Below are 22,382 nucleotides of genomic sequence, written 5' to 3' on the forward strand. Positions count from 1 at the left end.
AGACAGAGAGACAGAGAGAGAGAGAGAGAGAGAAATCTTCCATCCATTGGTTCACTCCCCAAATGGCAGCAAAGACAAGGGCTGGGCCAGGCTGAAGTCAGGAGCCAGGAGATTCTTCTGGGTCTTCCACAGGGGTGACAGGGGCCCAAGCACCTGGGCCATGTTCTGCTGCTTCCCCTGGCCATTAGCAGGGAGCTGGGTCAGAAATAAAGCAGCCAGGACTAGAGCAGACGGCTATATGGGATGCTGGCATTGCAGACAGCAGCTTAGCCCGCTAAGCCACATCGCTGGTCCAAAAAGAACATTCTTTAAAAAGGCATGTAAGAGGACTTAAAATTTACCTGCTAATTTATTCAGCCAATAAAATTTTAATAAACAGCCATTGTAGCACAGGTACTGTTCTAGTGACACAAAGTGGGGTAACAGGGGCCGGTGCTGTGGCTCAGTGTGTTAAAGCCCTGGCCTGAAGTGCCAGCATCCCCTACGGGTGCCGGTTCTAGTTCCGGCTGCTTCTCTTCCAGTCCAGCTCTCTGCTATGGCCTGGGGAAGCAGTAGAAGATGGCCCAGGTCCTTGGGCCCCTGTACCCACATGGGAGACCCAGAAGAGGCTCCTGGCTTAGGATCAGCACAGCTCCAGCCATTGTGGTCATCTGGGGAGTGAACCAGCGGATGGAAGACCTCTCTCTCTGTCTCTCCCTCTCTCTGTCACTTTGTAACAATTTGCTCCTGTTATCTAAAAGGTACATGATTTGGGTCTGGCATTGTAACTCAGCGGGTTAAGCTGCCACCTGCAGCACCAGCATCCCATATGGGCATCGGTTCATGTCCTGGCTGCTTCACTTCCAACCCAGTTCCCTGCTAACATGCCTAGGAAAGCAGCAGAAGATGGCTCAGTGCTTGGGTCCCTGCCACTCACAGGGGACACCCAAATGAATGGAGTTCTAGGCTCCTGGCTTCACTGGGCCCAGCCATGACTGTTACAGCTACTTGGAGAGTGAACCAGTGGATAGAAGATCTCTTTTTCCAAGCCTCTCTAACTCTGCCTTTCAAATAAACAAACAAATCTTAAAAAAAAAAAAAAAGGTACAAGATTTGATAAGAAGAGTGAATGTAATTTAGTTTTTTATTTATGTGAAAAGCAGAGAGAGAATGCTCCCCAGCACAGGTTCACTCTCCCAATGCTTCCAACAGTTGAGGCTGGGTCAGGCCAAAGCCAGTAACCAGGAACTCAATCCAGGTCTCTCACATGGGTGGCAGAGATCCAGTGAGCCATTACCTGCTGTTTCCTAGGTGTGCATTGCAGGAAGCTGGAATCAAACAGTGGAACTGGGACTTGAATCCCGGCACTAGGATATGGGAAGTGGGTGTCCCAAGCAGCATCTTTTTTTCTTTTTTGACAGGCAGAGTTAGACAGTGAGTGAGAGAGAAAGAGAGAGAGAGAGAAAAGTCTTCCTTCCCTTGGTTCACCCTCCACATGGCTGCTACAGCCAGCGCGCTGCACTAACCCGAAGCCAGGAACCAGGTGCTTCTCCTGGTCTCCCATGGGGGTGCAGGGCCCAAGCACTTGGGCCATCTTCCACTGCACTCCCGGGCCACAGCAGAGAGCTGGCCTGGAAGAGGAGCAGCCGGGACAGAATCCGGCGCCCCAACCGGGACTAGAACCCGGGGTACCCGAGCTGCAGACGGAGGATTAGCCTAGTGAGCCGCGGCGCTGGCCTCCAAGCAGCATCTTAACTGCTATAGCAAATGCCCACCCTACGTATAAATTTTTTGAAGGAAAAAATATAAAAAAGATTGAAGCAAGAGAGAAAGCTATAGATAAAGAATAGCTAAGAACATCAAAGCCTTCATGTACCATTCCAGGAACAGATTTGTAATCCACTTTGAAAGGAAAGGGAAATAAGATTTTACAGGAAAAACATAAAAATTGGTATTCTGTGGAATTAATTGTGGTAAGTTGACAGTTAAGTTCAAGTATAAAGTATATCCTCCTGCCTCATCCACAACCGTTCCCCTCCTTAGATAAACTAAACATACCTTGGCAGAAGACAACGAGGGCTTTTCTGGGGACGCTTCTTCATCAGAGTCATCATGATGGCCTCTTTTCTTTTCCATGTTAAATCTGCGATGACTCTCGGAGGGGAGTAAAGATCGAAATGATTTTTCTTCTATTTCATCTTCTGTCATGGATTCATCAAATTTAAAGGAATATTCTGTTGCAATAGAAGTTGAATCTAAAAAAGAACATGGAGAATCTAGATTTTATCACTGTAATTGTTCTCAACAGTTATTCAATTAGCCTTTTCCTCTTTATGGGACGATCAGATGTAAATGCCTAGAGCTGATCAGTAGCAATTAATAGGCATGATTTTTATCAATTCAATATTAAAGATTTGATAGGCAGAGTTACAGACAGAGAGAGGGAGAGACAAAGAAAGCTGAACAACTCAATTTTAAAAATGAGTTCCAGGGCTAGTGCTGTGGTGTAGTAGGCTGAGCCTCTGCTTGCAGTGCAAGCGTTGGCTGGTGTCCCAGAGGCTCCTCTTCCAATCCAGCTCTCTGCCTATGGCCTAGGAAAGCAGTGGAACACAGCCCAAGTGCTTAGCTCCGGCACTCACATGGGAGACCCGGAAGAAGTTCCTGGCTCCTGACTTCAGATCGGCTCAGCTCCGGCCATTGTGGCCATTTGGGGAGTGAACCCTCTCTGTCCGTAACTCTGCTTCTCAAATAAGTCAAATCTTAAATAAATAATTAAATAGGAAGAGTTCTGAACAGGCACCTCTTTGAAGAAAATACACACATAGATAGACACAGAAAAGGTTTCCAGTATCCCGTGTCATCAAAGATGTGAAAATTAACATCACAATGAGATACCGCAATATGCTTTTTAGAATACGTAAAATCCAAAAACCTGAAAATAAAAAATTGGAGGCAAGAGTACAGAGCAATAGGAATTTATATTCATTGCCCATGAGAACTATGGAGTGATAGATGACACTTTCACTGTGTATTCTAAGACTCACCACATAAGTGGCAACCACACGCTGAAGTATTTATCAAGTGATATGAAAACGTATGTCTACACAAAAAACTACATACTAATGTTCATAGTATCATTATACATAACTGCTATGAGGTGGAAGAAACTACAATGTTCTCTATGAAATGTGTAGTTACAGCCATACAACTGCTATTCAGTTATTAAAAGCAACAAGCTATTGATTCATCCAACATATATGAATTTTTAATGCATTTTACTAAGTGAAGAACAAGATCCAAAAGGCTATATTGTATTATTTCATTGTTATAACATTCTGAAAAAGATAAAACTCTTAGATAGAAAACAGATTAATGATTGCAGGTATTTGGGGGAAGAGGGAGTAGCTGACTACCAACAGGGACATTCAGGGTGAATGAACGGTTTTATATATGGTATTTGTCTGCTTTGTATGATGCTGTGCATCCTGGGACTGTGTATCACAAAAAGTACATTTTAACGTATAAACTAAACAAGCTCACACACATATCAGCCGAGATGCTGGAGGATCTTTGGAGGGAATGCAGCCTGTGACACATGAATCTAGCTGTATAATTGTATGGTAATGACACTGAAGAAGGTGGGAGCTGACCTAAGTAACTTACCCGGTGTTCTGGCTGGAAAGTGTAAGCATAAGACAAAAGAAACAGTACATATATTTGTATCCTACTTGGCCAATTTTATGCTTAGTGATGCAGGTTACATATATTCTGGAATTGTTGAGTTTGAGAGTTCTTTACACACTCTGGATATACGTCCTTTAATATGTGATTTGCAATACTTTCTCCCAGTGTGTGGCTTATCTTTTTCATTTTAACAGTGTCACTCACAGAGCGAAAATCATTTAAACTTAAGTAAGTACAATGCCTCCATTTTTCCTTCCAAGGGTCACACCTTGAAGCGTTATATCAAAGAAGTCATCGCCACATCACAGAAAACACAAAGAAATCTCTCATCCACTGGTTCACTCATCAAATGCTTCCAACAGCTGGGACTGTGCCAGGCCAAAGCTAGGGGCTAGGAAGGTGGCAAGCACTGAATCACTTGAGCCATCACCTGCTGTCTCCCCGGAATGCTTGCTTTAGCAGGAAGTTGGAGCTGGGCGTGGAGATGGGACTTACCCAGGCACTCCATTATGGTAGGTGGACATTCCCTGTGGTATCTGAAGCTTTATGTCAAATGCCTGCCCTAAATTTATTTTTTAATTTCACTCTTCCATAAACTTTCTGAAGTACTCTCATATTTTTTGCACTCATGACATAACTTTTTCTTGATATTTTTAATATTTGTATACTACATGGTTCATCTGCACGTTTTTTCAAATGGTTGAAAATCTCCAAATAAAATCCACAAATAAGTGGGCCTATACACTTTAATACCCATGTTGTTCAAGGGTCAACAGGCCAGCGCTGTGGCTCCCTAGGCTAATCCTCTGCCTGCAGCGCCAGTACCCGGGTCAACTATAGTTACTTGAAAATTATTTATTCACCATGGTAAACACCTAAGATTTTTTTTTGTTTTTCTTGGACAGGCAGAGTGGACAGTGAGAGAGAGAGACAGAGAGAAAGGTCTTCCTTTACCATTGGTTCACCCTCCAATGGCTGCTGAGGCTGACATGCTGTGGCTTTTTTTTTTTTTGACAGGTAGTTAGACAGTGAGAGAGAGTGAGAGTGTGTGTGTGTGTGTGTGTGTGTGTGTGTGAGAGAGAGAGAGAGAGAGAAAGGTCTTCCTTCCTTTGGTTCACTCCCCAAATGGCCACTATGGCCATCGCGCTGCGCCGATCCGAAGCCAGGAGCCAGGTGCTTCCTCCTGGTCTCCCATGCGGGTGCAGGGCCCAGCACTTAGGCCATCCTCCACTGCCTTCTCGGGCCACAGCAGAGAGCTGGACTGGAAGAGGAGCAACCGGGACAGAACCGGCGCCCCAACTGGGACTAGAACCCGGGATGCCGACACCGAAGGCGGAGGATTAGCCTAGTGAGCCGCGGCACCGGCCCCCTAAAATACAACATTAAACAAGTCACACATGATTACTATATATCTTTTAAGGCTCACATATGTTATTGATAATTCAATTTGTTACCAATATTTTCATTACAAACACTATTATTAATGAGGTAAAACTCAGCAGAGGTTAAATTTGTGCTATAGGAGAAACTTACTAGATTATTCTTCTATTATTTTCCCATATCCTTTATTTCTCACCCATATGGAAGTGACTGTTGTGAGCTTTGGCCCTAAAATGAATTTCATTAGTGTTAAATTTAGCAGTCTATAAAACATTTGGTTGTGTGTATCTGTCAATAAAAAAAAAAATCTGAGCACCCCTCCCAGCATTAATGAACTGTGCACTACTCTGGCGAGGCTGCCATAACAGCACCTCTGACTGGGCGGCTTACACGACAGACACGTGTTCTCAGTCTGGAGGCCAGAGGCCCAGTCCTGAAAGTGCCAGATTGGGGGGTCTGCTGAAGCCTCTTCTCCTGGCTTGCAGGCAAGTATTTCCCGGCTCTGTCCCTATGCGGTCTTATCCGAGCCTATACTTCTGATGCCTTTTCTTCTTCGAAAAAGGACACTAGTTTACTGAACTGCTTACCTTTCTGACTTCATTTATCTTTTTTTAATCCATAAAAGCTCTATCTCCAAATAGAGTCAACACAGGCAGTGAAGGCCACAGCATGCAAAATTTGAGGGGTTCACAATTCAGTATGTCACATTCCACTACCTAGTTGCCCAAATCTCATGTCCTTGCATACAAGATACATTCATCTCATCTCAGAACTTCCAAAAGTCTTAGCCTATTCTGACATCAATTCCAGGTCCAAATCTCCTAAGTCCTCATCCATTTCAGAAATGGGTGAAACTCAAGTCATGTTTCCATCCTGAGGCAACATTCCTGTCCAGCTATGAATCCAAAAATCAGACAAGTTATGTGCTTTTCAAATATAATACTGGGACAGGCATGGAGCAAACATTCCCACCCAAATGGGAGAAACTGTGAAGAACAAAGAGGTAACCTGTCCCAAGCAAGTATAAATCCTAGCAGGGTAAATTCCATGAGCCAAATCATCGTGGGCTTGACGATCTTTTTTAAGATTTATTTATTTGAAAGGCAGAGTTACAGAGGGGCAGAGGCAGAGAGAGAGACAGAGAGAGACAGAGAGAGAGAGAGAGGTCTTCCATCTGCGGGTTCACTCCCCAAATGGCTGCAATGACCAGAGCTGAGCTGATTGGAAGCCTGGAGCCAGGAGCCCTCTCAGGGTCTCCCACGCAGTGCAGGGGTCCAAGGACTCAGGCCATCTTCCACTGCTTTTTCAGGCCATAGCAGAGAGCTGGATCAGAAGTGGAGCAGCCAGGACCTGAACCAGCACCCATATGGGACACCACAGGTGGCAGCCCCACTCACCACGCCACAGTGCCCTCCCTGGCAGCCCCATCTTTTAAGCCCACTTCGGTGGCCACGGGCAGGGAAGATGGGCCCCTAAAGATGAAACGACCCCAGCCGCTGAGATGGAGAAGACACCACGGCCACCTGGGTTGTGTGCTCTGGGCCTGTGGTGCAGCAGCAGCCCTGGTCATCTCTGATCTGCCCCAGGAGTCACTCTTCCTTTTTCTTGAAGGATAAAGTGCGTTCAGATGGAAAAATCCTGCTGTCCTGTCCTACAGAATCCCAGTCATCTGAGGGACCTGGCTTCCTTAGTGCCAACTGGCAGTGTCTTTGGGGAACAGTCTCATCTTTATTCCCGGCCTCTGCAGAGATGACCAAATCATAGGTAATCACACCCTTGGTTTTCTCTCTAGACACGTTTTCTCATTTTTTACAATATGGATATGCTAAGAAGGGTTCCTTTTTGCTTAACAATACCTTCCTTTTACTATAAGCAGTGAGAAATCACACCTTCCACACTGCTTAGAAATAGTCTCAGCCAAATACCCAAGTGCGTCATTTTTAACTTTACTCTCCACAAAACACGAGCACACAATTCAGTCAAATTATCTGACTTTATGGTAAGGACCACCTTGCCTGCAGTTTCCAAACAAATGATTACGCACACATGTGCAAGCAGAGTTACCTTTCTCATCAGGAAGAGAAGGGACACTGTCGCTCCGCAGGGAGTCATCCGCAGCAGTCTGAACCCGCTCTTCAACCGAGCTCTCCGTCTTTTCACCTGGAACTTTCTTCTCAGTTTCCTTGCAAGACGGACTTTCTTGACGGCTGCTACCACTACTACTTCTGTTCATGGACATTACAGAAAAAATTTAAAAGGCAATAAAATAAGAATCATAACTTCAAAGTAAACTCAACTGGCCAAAGGACTATATATTTTAATCAAGGTATGAAATGAAAAAAAATGTAATATAAAATATAAAAAGCTAAGTAGACCCCAGTCTGAGAATAAACTATTCTGAACAAGATGAATAGGAGAGAGGAAAGTTTTATCCTGAAATAAACATAACAGCAATCATTCGCCATTCTTAAACTACCCTTCTCTTTCTCCTTTTATTTTGAAAGTTAAACTTCTGGGAAAGGGGGCTCCTACTCAGTCTGTCCATTTCCTTCTTTCCATTAACATCATAATTTATCACAACCTGCTTCCACGCCCAGCTGCTCTACTAGAACTGTTCCTGACCAACCATCTAGATTGCCACATCTCACGGACAATTTCTCTCTCTGACACCCTGAAAGATATTGGCCTCCGCTCCTTTAAAAGCCCTGCTCGGTTGGCACTGTGGCAGCACAGGCTAAGCCATCATTTGGGACGCCCTCCTCCCACCCAGGAGTGCTGGTCTGAGGCTCAGCTCTTCACTTCACTCGTAGTGCACACGGGAAGGCAGCACACGGCCGTAAAGGACTCACGTGGGAGACCTAGGAGTCCGGGCTTCTGGCCTGCACGTGGCCCGGCCCTAGCTGCTGCAGGGGTTTGCGGAGTGCAGCAGATGGAAGGTATCGCTCTCCCCGCCTGCTCTGTCACTCTCCCTTTCAAACAAATAAATCTTCAAAAAAAACCAACTCTACTTACTAAAGAAAATGTAGTGAAATGTTAACGTTAGGGTAATCTGGATGAAAGAAAGTTGAAGATTCTGTATTAGCCTTACATTTTCTCTGAAAGCCTGAATTACTGTACACGTAATGGTGAAGAAATGATCTTTCTTTTCTTATAGCACACGACTCGACTCTCACCCCTTCTCTGCCCACCTCCCTCCCAAACAAGCTCTCCTTGCGCTTGGTTTCAGTTGCTCTGACTTCCCTCAAAGTGACGGTGCTCACTAGCGTTTGTTTTGGTTCCTTTCTCTTTTATGCTACACATTCCCCTTGGGCAACATTACACGTAAGGAATGGTGGTCATTCCTGTCCCTGTGTTCATGCTGTTTTCTCTGAATATTTATGACAGTATTTATCAGAATATAATGCAGCTGTCTGGCTTAATCCATTTTTTCTTATATAAAGCTATAGAAGATATAATACAGCAAAAGTAAGGGCTTTGAAGTCACAAAGGTATCTATCAGATGGAATCCCAATTCTATCACTCAGTAGCTATATGCCAATGATTTACTCAATAAACATGTAGCTTACTGCCTCTTGTATGCTAAGAACTTTGCTATGTTTGGGGATGTAACTACACATGCCCCCCTCTCCAGGACAGTCATCATCAAAAAGATGCTAACAAGTATTGGTGAGGATATAGAAAAATTTTAAACTTCTTATGGGAATCTAAAATAGTGAAGCTGCTTTGGAAAACTGCAACTCTTTAAAAAGTAAAATTCTTTCAAAAAGTTAAATAAAGAGTTACCATGTGACCCAGCAGTTCCACTTCTCAGTATATATTCAAGAGAAATAAAAATATGTCCACACAAAAACTTGTACATGAATGTTGACAGTATTATTCACAATAGTCAACATCCACCAACTGATGAATGGATAAATGAAATGTGGCATATCTGTGCAACAGAATATTATGTGGCATATAAATTAAGTAGTGATACATGCTACACATAGATCATGCTAAGTCAAAGACGCCAGTCACAAAAGGATCATATATTTTATGATGCCAAATAGGCAATTCATATAGAAAGTGACAGAAAGGAGATTCATGGTTGCCAGAGTGGGAACACAGAAAATAACTGCTAAAGGATGCTGGATTTCTTTTGAAGGTGATAAAAATTAAACCTTCAAAGAGCTCCTAGTGGGGTCACTGTTGTGGTGTAACCAGTTGGGCCGCAACCTACAACACTGGCATCCCATATGTGTGCCAGTTTGAGTCCTGGTTGCTTCATTTCCAATCCAGCTCCCTGCTAATGCACCTGGGAAACCAGCAGAAGATTGGGCCCTTGTACCTACATGGGACACCCAGAACAAGCTACTGGCTCCTGGCTTCGGCCTTGCCCAACCCTGGCTGTTATGGTCATTTGGGGAGTAGATCAGTGGATGGAATACCCTTTCTCTCTCTCTCTCTCTCCCTCTCTCTATCTCTCTCTCTCCCTATCCCTCTCTCTCTGTAACTGTACCCTTCAATATAAATAAATCTTTTTTTTAAAAAAGAGCTTCTAGCCTACATAACTGATAAATAAGGGAATAAAAATAAGAGGGTGAACAAGACTGTAATCATTTTACTCAGAGTGCCATGGGAGAACACAGAAGGGATATCTAAAGCAGGGACATCACAGATTCTTGATGAGCAAATAAAAATAGGCTACAGGAAAAGGGGGGTGGAGGGTGTGGAGAGAAGGTGCATCACACATAGAGACAGAAAACAGAGAACACGGTTCTTTTAGATGTTTACAAGTAGTTATAGAGAGTGGATTATAATAAAAGAAAGGTCAAGAGACAGGGCTGGAGATGGACCAAATGTTCAATTATAAAGGGACTTTTATGCCACACTAAATGATTTGGATTTTACCTGGAATGTTCTGTGAGAATACTGAAGGTGTCAAACAGATGAATAACCAAATTGGCTGCAAATTTCAGAAAAACCATTCAGGTTACCATACGGTTAATGAATAGAGTGAGGAAAGATCAGAGAATCAAGAGTCCACTGCAGGAGCAGGCACTGCGGTGCAGCAGGTTGACTGCTTCAGAAGCCTGCGTCCCACACTGGAGTGCCTGGCTCAGGTCCCGGCTACTCCATGCTTCCGATCCAGCTCCCTGCTTACGCGCCCCTGGGAGACGGCAGATGACGGCTCAAGCACTAGAGTCCCTGCCACCTGCAAGGCAAGGAGACCCAGATGCAGCTCCAGGCTCCTGCCTTCAGCCTGGCCCGGTTCTGGCTGCTGTGGGCTGGGGAGTGAATCAGCAGATGGAAAAATTTTTTTCTCTGTCTGTGTGTATTACTCTACCTTTCAAATAAATAAATAAACAAGCATTTAAGAAAAGAACCGATTGCATTAATCTAGAAATGAATGCAGCATTAGTGAGGGTAAGTATCAATAAATTAAAGTCACATAGTTTTGGACACATAACAGGTACTCGATAACTGCTGGTATTTATCCCACATTTAGTTTTATACTTTTTAGTCACATGATTTACATTTCTAAATTAAGGTGTTTATCATACTTGATTATGTTGGTATCCTGCCTTTAAGAATGCTATGAAGTAGATTTTAAAAGCTGATGGCAGAGCCATAATAGAAAACTACAAGGGGCCGGTGCTATGGCTCTGTGTGTTAAAGCCCTGGCCTGAAGCGCCAGCATCCCATATGGGCGCCAGTTCTCGTCCCGGCTTCTCCTCTTCCAATCCAGCTCTCTGCTATGGTCTGGGATGGCAATACAAGATGGCCCAAGTCCTTGGGCCCCTGCACCCATGTGGAAGACCCAGAAGAAGCTCCTGGCTCTGGATCGGCGCAGCTCTGGCCGTTTCGGCCATCTGGGGAGTGAACCAGTGGATGAAAGACCTTTCTCTCTGTCTCTACCTCTCTCTGTAACTCTTTCAAATATAATAAAATAAATCTTAGAAAAAAAAAAACCTACAAAAAATAATATTATAAAAATGTATATATGATAATGTCAAGAAATATGAATGCTAACTAGGAAATACACAACAAACACAGATGTTAGAGCAGATAAATCAATGTTCAACTCATTGGCTTGACACTATCTATTCTGTGACCTTCGTGTGAATTTCTTAAGATCTCTATGGGCCTCAGTTCCCTAATCTGTGAAGATAATATTATCTTCCTTAGAAAGCTGCTGTCAAGAGACTAAATGTAGGAAAAACAACTTGCACAGTGCTTATACAACTAGGCACTTAAGGATTAGTAGTTTAGCAAGAATCAACTATTTTAGAAACTGACTAAATGTGGGAAGACAGTACTTTGAAGGGCAGATGTGGTTCTATTTAAAGAAACAAAAATAAAATGTCAAAGAAAAGCAATATTCAAACATTTTTCAGAGTTTCCTAAACCTTATTGATAAAAAAATCAAACCATCTTCACCTTCGATCATGATTCTTGTATCGTGACGACTCAGAGTGACTGTCGTATGAAGGGGAGTACTTCTGATGCCTTGAGTCCAGGGTGCCTTCTCTACTCTGGGAGAGTGAAACTGACGGGCTGGCCCTGCAAAGAACATGAAAACGGAGTAAACATTCAAAGTCTTCAACAAGTTAAAGATTTTAAATACTGCCTCACAGTAATACGAATTAAAGTCCTGGAATGAATGAAAATTAAGAAATAACTATTAAAAAGTATTTGAGAAAGAAAGGCATTCAACAGAAAAGAAAATGTAACACATTAATTAATATCTTCCCCTTTATTAAGGGAAATAAATACAAAATTACTCCTAGTATCAATGAATATGAATTGACTTCACATCCATTAATGAGATAGTTTAAAAGTAATTAAAAAACACACACACCCAAATATAATCATGTCTCCCAGCCCTGCCTAAAAAACTCTTTAATGACTTTTCACTGTTCCCATAACAAACTCCAAAATCCTAAAGTCTGCGAGGTCCCACCAGGGTCTCACACCATCTCACCCCATCCTCCTCTTTGCTTGCTGCCTGCAGTCTCACGAGTTTACTTTTCTTTTCCTAAAGATTACATGTTCTTTCTTTCTACTACCTCCTTGCACTCCCAGATACTGAAATTCCTGTACTATGTATCTGAGACATGCTCCTTTCTTTCCTAACACTTATCTTTTTTTTCCTGTGCTCATTCACTAGACCGAATATTTGTCTAAGGTTTATCTTCCCCACTGGACTGTATGCCCGTAACTGCACTCCAGGTGCCCAGAACAGTGCCCAGGACATAACTGATACTTATCACATACTAGCTGAATACACGAATATTAACCTATCTGTTTCAGCTCTGGTCCTCAGATGTTTCATGAATTCTGGAAGGTGCTGCCGCTGGTGATCATACAGTGTTGCAAGGGGAGCTCCTGGACCAGTGATGGCATCTGAGATATGGGTTCGAGTCAACTCTGCCATCTAAATATGAACACACATAACAAAGGCAAAAGTAGGTATAAAACGGTGACAGAAGTACTGAAAGGGAGGAGCACGGTGTCTTAGAACGAGCACTAGACTGAGAGCAAGGAAATTCTGCCACTAACAGATGAAATATTATGGGCAAGTCATTTGGCCTTTTTAAGTCTCAGCCTTACCTCATAAAAATAAAAAGTTGTACTACATCATTACCAAGTTATATTAATCTAAGAATCAGACAGAAAATCTTCAATTTACAACGAGAAGTAGTAAACCAAAAATTAAATCTTCAAGAATCAATTCAATTATTACTTTTTTTCTAAATATTTTCTAATAAACGGCATGAAGTGTATTTTCCCTACTCTTAACCACTACTGTACTTTCTTTATGTACTATTCATCTGGTATGTACTCAATAGTTGCTTCTAAACTATTCCTTCTACTGATGACTTAAAAGTGTTTTTGAAATCTGTTAATGTTATTTACTACATCTAGATTTCCTTGAGGAAGAAGACTCAATTTTTATACTTATTTGTACGAGTATATGTGGGTACCCGACAGTACCAAACATACAGCAGATTCATGGATTTTTTTTTTTTTTTTTTTTTTTTTTGACAGGCAGAGTAGACAGTGAGAGAGACAGACAGAGAGAAAGGTCTTCCTTTGCCGTTGGTTCACCCTCCAATGGCCGCCGCGGCTGGCGCACTGCGGCCGGCACACCGTGCTGATCCGAAGGCAGGACACAGGTGCTTCTCCTGGTCTCCCAAGGGGTGCAGGGCCCAAGCACTTGGGCCATCCTCCACTGCACTCCCAGGCCATAGCAGAGAGCTGGCCTGGAAGAGGGGCAACCGGGACAGAATCCGGCGCCCCGACTGGGACTAGAACCCGGTGTGCCGGCGCCGCTAGGCAGAGGATTAGCCTGTTGAGCCACGGCACCGGCAGATTCATGGATTTTTAAAAATTGAGTCATTCCACAAACAGTCCTAACTTCTGTTTTAAAATGTAATTGCTAAAATAAAGTAAAACTGTGTCTATGAGATCCTGCATAGAGACAACAACAAAACTATTTCTGACTTTACTCTAGGTACAGTAGAAGACAAGACACTGACTAATACCATTCTGGCCAAAATGAAGCATTTGCATACAAAGCTTATCGGGGTCTCCCTGGGATGACACTAGGGACTGACAACAAAGAGGCACACAGGGAACTTCTCGGAGTGGCAGAAAAATCTATTTCTTAATTATAGTACTGATCCTACAGGACAATATATATCACATGTTTAAAAATGTACGTATGTTAGCCGGCGCCGTGGCTCAACAGGCTAATCCTCCGCCTTGCGGCGCCGGCACACCGGGTTCTAGTCCCGGTCGGGGCACCGATCCTGTCCCGGATGCCCCTCTTCCAGGCCAGCTCTCTGCTGTGGCCTGGGAGTGCAGTGGAGGATGGCCCAAGTGCTTGGGTCCTGCACCCCATGGGAGACCAGAAGTACCTGGCTCCTGCCGTCGGAACAGCGCGGTGCGCCGGCCGCAGTGCGCTACCGCGGCGGCCATTGGAGGGTGAACCAACGGCAAAAGGAAGACCTTTCTCTCTGTCTCTCTCTCTCACTGTCCACTCTGCCTGTCAAAAAAAAAAATAAATAAAAATAAAATAAAATAAAATAAAAATGTACGTATGTTATTGTTTCTAAACAGTGCACTGCCCAAGCCCGCTCTTTTCTACAAAGCTTACCAGAGGGCAGGCAGCTAGAGCTCTTCTCCATCTTCCCCCTCTCTGACACGGACATACACAACACAGCCCCATACTGGTGCCTCTTCTTCACCAGGAGATGAGCCCCCACTAAATTTGTGGCTCATTTAAAGCAGACATTAGCTAGATGTCGGACCCATTTCTGGTAATAACCAAGGGACTCAGACGGCCTAAAAGGAACTAAAGCAAGCTGGGTACTCCGGCTCTTACCTCCCAGATCTGGCGCGCCGCATCTGTGTTGAGGCGAGCAGTCTCTGTCTGCTGAGCTGCTATTTTACACGTTGCTTCCTGCAGGACTTCCGTTACTTCACGCTGTGATTTAACCACCTGCTGTAGCGACTCTGCATGGACCTATAAATAAAAGGAGGATTAAAAAACAACTCATGTTTCAGTCTCCTCTCCAAGTTTATAAATTTGTTTCATGGATCAAATGCCTTGACTGTGCTTAGAACTGACTACAATCTAGATTTCATGGTTTGAGTCTTAACTGTACCGTTCAGGCGGTGATGGGTCTATGGACAGGTCACCATTATGTGCCTCAGTTAACACATCTCTAAACTGGATAGAATTTTTGACTATTTCGCAAGGTTGCTACAAGAATCAAATGACATGAAGCTATCCCATATAAAGTACTGAGATATTACATACAGCTTTTCTTTCTCACTCCTGTATAATGACAACAATGCTGAAGTGATTTCTAAGATATAAATCAAGGCTTAAAAAGCCAATACCAATACCTGAGCTGCTTTGTTTCGGGTTTCTTCTAATTGTCTCTGACACTCCAGAGCCTCTTGTTCAGCCTTCAGTTTCAAAAGGGCCAAGTCTCTTTCATGGCGTTGCTGTTGTGCCTTCAAAATAAAGAAATGGTCAAGATGCAGAACTCTCAGTATAGTGACTACAATGAACACTTTGCTACATCCCATACACAAACCATTAGGAGCAACTAATTAGAGCCTTAAGGAAAGAGAACAAACAGGACAGTCATCGGCCATGCATCATTTATCAAAATATTGAAGACATCTGGCATAGTGGTTAAGATACTATGTGGGATGGTCCACAGCCCATGGCAAGAGTGCCTGGGTTGGAGTTCGGGCTCTACTCCCAATTCCAGTTTCCTGCTAATGTGCACCCTAGGAGATAGCAGGTGATAGCTCTAGTATTGGGGTCCCTGCTGCTCATGTAAGAGGACTGGATTGAGGCCGGCGCCGCGGCTCACTAGGCTAATCCTCCGCCTGCGGCGCCGGCACCCCGGGTTCTGCTGAGAGATATTAAAGAAGTTAAACAAACAGAAGAGTATATCATGTTCATAATTTAGAAAATGTAATACTCGGGGCCGGTGCTGTGGCGCAGCATGTTAAAGCCCTGGCCTGAAGCACTAGCATCCCATATGGGCGCTAGTTCTAGTCCTGGCTGCTCCTCTTCTGATCCAGCTCTCTGCCATGGCCTGGGAAAGCAGTAGAAGATGGCCCAAGTCCTTGGGACCCTGCACCCACGTGGGCGGCCCACAAGAAGCTCCTGGCTCCTGGCTTCGATTTGGTGCAGCAGATGCCATTGCGGGCATCTGGAGAGTGAACCAGCAGATGGAATATCTCTCTCTCTCTCTGTCTCTACCTCATTCTGTAACTCTTTCAAATAAGTAAAATAAATCTTAAAAAAAAAAAAAGAAAAAGAAAATGTAATACTCTTAAGATACTGAGTTCTTCCTAATCTATAGATTCAATGCCATTCTAATCAAAATCCCTCCGGGTTATTTTTTTTTTAGTAGTAACTGACAAACTAATTCTAAAAATTATGTGGGACTGTGAAAATAAAAAGCTAGGATAGCCAAAATCATCTTGAAGAAAAACAAATTTCAAGGAATTACATTGTAATTCCAAGACTTACCATAAAACCATAGTAATAAGGGCAATATGGACTGGCACTGAGGATAAGGAGATCAACAAAATAGAGAGCATAAACAGATCTATATGTAAGTAGTCAATCATTGACATAGCATTGCTAAGGTAATTTAAGTCTTTTTCAGAAAAAGGGCTAGAACAACTGAATATCCACATCTAGAGACAATAAAGTTTGACCCCCTTGCTCACACTAAATTCTAAAATAAAACTGAAGAAGGATCACACACTTCAATATAAAACTATAAAGCTTTTGGAAAAAACACAGGAAAATATCTTTGTTAGAGTATCATACTATATTAGGGTAGGCAAAGATGTCTTAGAAAATAAAAGGCACTACCACAGAAGAAAAAGATTTCAGCAAAATTGAAAACTTCTACTCCTTAGAAGGCACAGTCTGGGGGTGGGCTTCATGGTACATACAGGAGGTTAAACCACTCCCTCGGATGTCATCAGCCCATATTAGAGTGCCTGGGACAGAGTCCCTACCCAGCCTCCTACTACTGCATCTCTGAGGTCGCAAATGATGACCCAAGCACTCAGGTCTCTGCACCCTGATGAAGTTCCTGGATCCTAGCTTCAGTCTGGGGCAGTTCTGGCTGTTGTGGGCATTTGAGGAGTGAATCACTGAATGGAAGATCTCTTTACCTCTCTGTCTTTCAAATAAATAAATTTTTTCCCCAAGGACACAGTTTAAAAAATGAAAAAGTCAAGGACTAGGATACAAACCCCAAAAGGATTTGTTCCCAGTATATATTAAGAATTCTAATAACTCAATAATTATAAAGGTAATCCAATTGTGAATGGGCAATAGATTATTAAACAGACATTAACAAAAATATACATAAATAAGAATGGTCAATAAACTAAAAAAAAAAAAAGGGATCATTAACCTCATCAATTAAGGGAAACAAATTATAGTCACAATGAGGTACTATTTGACACTCACTAGAATTACTACAATAAAAAAAAGTGACACTAAATGATAGCAATGATAAAGAACAACTGGAACTCTCCCGTGTTACTATAGGAGTATAAAATGTTATGATCATTATGGGAAACAGTACAGAAGATTCTTACAAAGTTTCAAATACTCAACACACTTGAACCAAGCAACTATTTCTTATGTGCTATGTAAGAAAAATCAAAGCATATGTTGTACACAAAGAGTTATAAAAAAGATGTATAGTAGAAACATTTATAATAGCAAAATCTGGAAATACTCCAAATGTACATAGCAGGAGAACAGAAATGAAACATTATAAGGCAAAGAAGAAAAATTTTAAAAAGCTACTGGTCAGTAACATGGATATACCTTACATTAATGTTGAATAAGATAAGCTAAACACAACAGGGGTCAAAGTATACTTCCCTTCAGATGACATTCTAAAATAGGCAAGAAACACTACATAACAAAACCAAACCTACTGTGCTAGCAATTATTTCCTAGGAAGACTAACTGAAAATGGTCACAAGTCAACTTTCTGAAGTGATGGGAAATGTTCTCTATCTTGACACTGGTCAAAACGCATAAAAAATACTGGCTTAAAATCTATGAACTCTGTGGCAGAGGTGGGGTGGGGTGGGGTGGGGGTGTCGGTGTACTGGCTACGCCACTACTTTACTTAGCTGCCTGAGTTCTAGTCCTGGCCAGGATCTTGACCCCAGCCTCCTGCTAAGGCACATTCCGGGAGGCAGAGGTAATGGCTTCCGTACTTAGTCTCTGCCACTCACATGGAAAATCAGATTAAGTGCCCAGCTCCCAGTTCCCAACAGCCCAGGCTCAGCTGCTGGTCATTTGGGGAGAGAACCACTGGATGGTAGCTCTTTCTCAGACTCTCTGCCTCTCAAATAAAATGAAACTGAATTATTTTTAAAAAGAAAAATGAGATACACAGAACCCTCACTGAGGAACAATGCTTAGATCTTTGAATTTTATTTCCTAAAGAAAATTCACATTATCATGGCATTATGAAACTGATCTCATTATCTTTTCCTCTGATGCAAACAAGAAGTTTAAAAAAATCACCTCTGACTTATCAATGAAAAGAGATAATAGTAAGAATGCATCAGTAGTTTATTTTCACACTTCCATTAAAATAAAGAATAGGGGGCGCAGCTGGTACAGCCACCTGCAGTGCCGGCATCCCATATGGGCACTGGTTCAAGTCCTGGCTGCTCGACTTCTGATCCAGCTCTCTGCTGTGGCCTGGGAAGACAATGGAAGATGGCCCAAGTCCATGGACCCCTGCACCCATGTGGGAGACCCAGGAGAAGCACGTGGCTCCTGGCTTCGAATCGCCCCAGCTCTGGCCGTTGCAGCCAATTGGGGAGTGAACCAGTGGATGGAAGACCTCTCTCACCTCTTCTCTCTGTGTAACTCTGACTTTTAAATAAATAATTAAAAAAAAAAAAAGTGGAAAACATTTAAAAGAGAATGTGTTATTGTTCTGTTGCCAAACACTGTACCTTCAATTTCTTTTTGGCACTCTACACACTATTTCTCCCGGAGTTATTTACAGGTGTTACACAATGGTATTTCAAACTGCTTGTAGAAACACAGTATTAATGATGCTTGGAGTTGGGCAGTTGTTGCAACCCCCTGAGATGCCGGCATCCTTTATCAGATTGCCTGATGTGAGTCCTAGCCGCTCATGAGGGAGACTTGGTTTATGTCCCCAGCTCTGAGATCTGGCTCCAGCCCAGCCCTGGCTGTTGAGGGCATTTGGGAATGAACCAGTAGTTGGGGCTTCTGTCTCTGTCCATCTGTCTTTCAAACAAATAAATATTTTGATTTTAAAAACATAAATTTTGGGACAAAACTGTTTAAAATCCATGCATATTTTTTCATAAGATGCATTTCTATGAACTTTTTAGAGATCCCTCATACAGTAGACTATTTTTTTCTGTTTGGCAGTTTAAAAATACTTTTTAAACTCATCATTAAGACCACTTTAAGTAACAAAGATAAGGAAAAATTACAGAGAGCTAAAGAAGAAAACTCCAGGGCAGCACTGTGGTGCAGCAGGTGAAGCTCCTGTGTGCAACAGTGCCATCTGACATGGAAGTGCTGGGCCAGACCCCGGCTGCTCCGCTTCCCATCCAGCTCCCTGCTACTGTGCCTGGAGGGCATCAGAGAACGGCCCAAGTACTTGGGCCTCCGCCACCCATGTGGGAGACCTGGATGGATTTCTGGGCTCCTGGCTTTGACCTGGCCCAGCCCTGACTGCTGCAGCCATTTGGGGAGTGAACTAGAGGACAATTCTCTGTTGCTCTGCCTTTCTAATAAATAAACAAACCTGAAGAAGAAGAAGAAGAAAACTCCACAAATACCTTTATGACCTGAGCCAGAGACACAGTCTCCTGCTGAGCAAGTGAAACGCCTCTAACTCTCTCCACATCGGACAGCTGACGCACAGACTCCTCAAGGGCACTCAGGTAGCTGAGTTCTGCTGTCATCCGGTGCTGGAGGCCGGCAGGGGAAAAGCGCTTAGCACCTGGAAGGACATAACAACGGTCAAGTGCACAAGTTCACAGGAAACAGCACCGCAGACTTCTACAATGTATTTCCCTTTGAAGACCCAAAATGAGGTTGCTTTCTTATGTAGGAAAGAAAATGACTTCCTAGAACAATGTATTTTAATAGTTTCCCTCTTGTGTGTGTGTGTGTGTGTGTATACATGCATACATATATACCTATAAACACTTAAGAGTGCATATATGGGACATACTCTCCAGGAGTGTTTTAACTAATCTGTTTTAAATCACTATTTAATCTCTCTTACTTTTCAATATTTAATTTCCTGCACAGTTTTTAATACTTCAAAGAATAATCACATTCACTTAAATAACATTTCCTGGGGCCGGCACTGTGGCATAGTGGATAAAGCTTCTGCCTGCAGTGCCGGCATCCCATGTGAGCCCTGGTTCAGGTCCCAGCTGCTCCACTTCCGATCCAGCTCTGTTATGGCCTGGGAGGGCAGTGGAGAATGGCCCGAATTCTTGGGCCCCTGAACCCATGTGGAGGACCCAGAGGAAGCTCCTGGCTCCTGGCTTCGGATCGGCGCAGCTCTGGTCATTGTGGCCAGCTACAGAGTGAACCAGTGGATGGAAGACCTCTCTCTCTCTCTGCCTCTTTTGTCTGTGTAACAATGACTTCCAAATAAAGAAACAAATCTTTTTTAAAAAAAATACCATTTCCCTATGGCTCAACTGAAAGCAGAGGAATTCCTGGGATGGGAACTGCACGCAGCTACACTCGCCTGGTGCTGATGCCGTCTCGCTGGCTGTTTTGCTGGCAGCCAGATTTGTATCCACGAAAGCTGCATTAGGCTTAAAACCTGCTGTAGTTGAAGGCATCACTACTGAGGATTTAGATCTCTCCAGAGAAGCTCCTGGAAGGTCAAACAATTTCTGGGAACTTGGAGAAAGGGGAGAAGTTGGAGTTTTCGGAGATCTTCCTCTGTCTGATGAGACACTAGAAGACATTCAAGAAAGGAAAACTACTTTGAGAAATAGCTAAACAATTCTCAAGAAAAACACACATCACCTTATCAATATTAGCTTTAAAAAGTTAGGATCTAGGAATTTGTTTGTTCAACAGTTACCTTGCTGAATGAAGACCTGGATGCTCCTCTAATGTCTAGATCTACAGCGGTGGATAAGCCATGCATAAACCCTGCCCTAAACACAATGGAAAGGGGTTAGCTTAACTAAATTGGCTCTCAACTCTCTCCTCTCCAAGGTACATGTGTCAGGACTCACTCACTATTCTTGTATAAAGAAACGTCTTCTAAAATAGACACAATAAGCAATAAGATTATAGCCTTATATGTAAAAGACATCTTATAAAAATCTTAAAATACCTCTGAAAAAGAATATTCTATTAAAAGTTAAGAAATAACAGAAATTGTCATTCCCTCCTCTGTAAGCTTAAGGAAAAATTATTTTCACATTATTGATCTCTAAATACTTAATATATTCATCGAAGATATTATTTTTCATAATATTAAGCATACTGCCTTGCATTGAATATTTATTGAATAAATTATTCAAAGATAATCTATAAAGTATTTGCAGTTAACATATTTCCATTATTCTAAAATAAACCTTGGGGCTAGCTCTGTGGCACAGCAGGTAAAGCCACCATCTGCGTCCCATATGGGCACTGGTATTCCATATTTTCACTGGTTTGAGTCCAAGCTGCTCCATTTTGGATCCAACTCGCTGCTAATGTGTCTGGGAAAGCAGTGGAAGATGGCCCAAGCACTTGGGCGCCTGTAACCACAAAAGAGACCTGGAAGAAGCTCCTGGGTCCTGGCTTCGGATCAGCCCAGCTCCAGCCATTGTGGCCATTTGTGGAGTGAACCAGCAGGTGGAAGACCTCTTTCTGTCTCTGTCTCTCCCTCTTTCTCTTTCTAATTCTGCCTTTCAAATAAATAAATAAATAAATAAATAAATCTTTAAAATAGAATGTCTGTTTTTAGCTTCCAATAAAATTTATGAGATAATTTTCAAAGGTAAAATTTTTCGTTGTCCTCAGCATGAAGATATTTGAGAAAAAACAGTCTTGAAAGGCACTCACGTGTTTACCATGATCTTTTGTTACCACTGACATTTTAAAGAAATGCTACCGTGAGACTTCAGTGCCGTGGACAGTTTCTGGAACCAGACCTGAGAGCTACTACCTCTTTTCTTCTACCTTCACAAATTTAATGTTTTTTCATCACAACTAAGCAATTAACTCACTCTGGCTGACCCTTCTGTCCTTGGGGGTGTGACAGCAAAAGTAGCATGAATCCCCTTCTCCTTCTTCAGAAAGTTCACTCTTATCGTAGACCTCAGCAAACTCAACATTTGATTTCTTTCCTTATTACACACTTCTACCTTTTCCCGTAAAGGAAGCACTTTATGGCTTCTCTTTGGCATATCTAAACTGCCTGTATCACTACTCTTGAGCTTTGAGGTGATTATGAAGTAAAACAAGAGTTACTTGAATCTCAGCACTGTGGTACCACAGCAGTGACGACAGCTCTAAGAGCTGAAATGGCCAGTAGGTGACTAAGTGACAAGCAGTGTGTGGACACACTGCACAAGCCAATGACTCACATCCTGTGGAAGTCAGAACTGGATGGCAGAGATTTCATCATGCCACTCAGAATGGCACGCAATTTAAAACCTACAAACTGTTGATTTGGGGAATATTCCATCAAATATTTTTGGACCTCACTTGACCACAGGTAGCTGAAACTGCAGAAAGCAAAACTGTGGAAAAGGGGGGCATA

At 42.8% G+C, this 22,382-nt stretch overlaps 1 protein-coding gene across 1 annotated transcript in view; it reads right to left on the bottom strand.

Moving 5' to 3' along the window:
• CEP350 (centrosomal protein 350) overlaps nt 1-22,382 on the bottom strand; it is a 159,467-nt gene that overhangs the window by 64,288 nt on the left and 72,797 nt on the right. Inside the window, exons 16-23 of the mRNA XM_062192943.1 lie at nt 20,361-20,575; nt 19,432-19,595; nt 14,941-15,051; nt 14,414-14,554; nt 12,324-12,460; nt 11,464-11,586; nt 7,108-7,268; nt 2,038-2,234 (exon numbers count right to left, since the gene is read on the bottom strand). Of these exons, the coding sequence (XP_062048927.1) occupies nt 2,038-2,234; nt 7,108-7,268; nt 11,464-11,586; nt 12,324-12,460; nt 14,414-14,554; nt 14,941-15,051; nt 19,432-19,595; nt 20,361-20,575 (1,249 nt within the window). The remainder of the gene's footprint in view (nt 1-2,037; nt 2,235-7,107; nt 7,269-11,463; nt 11,587-12,323; nt 12,461-14,413; nt 14,555-14,940; nt 15,052-19,431; nt 19,596-20,360; nt 20,576-22,382) is intronic.

Source organism: Lepus europaeus, chromosome 5 (genome assembly GCF_033115175.1).
Source record: "Lepus europaeus isolate LE1 chromosome 5, mLepTim1.pri, whole genome shotgun sequence".
In the NCBI taxonomy this organism is placed as follows: Eukaryota; Metazoa; Chordata; class Mammalia; order Lagomorpha; family Leporidae; genus Lepus; species Lepus europaeus.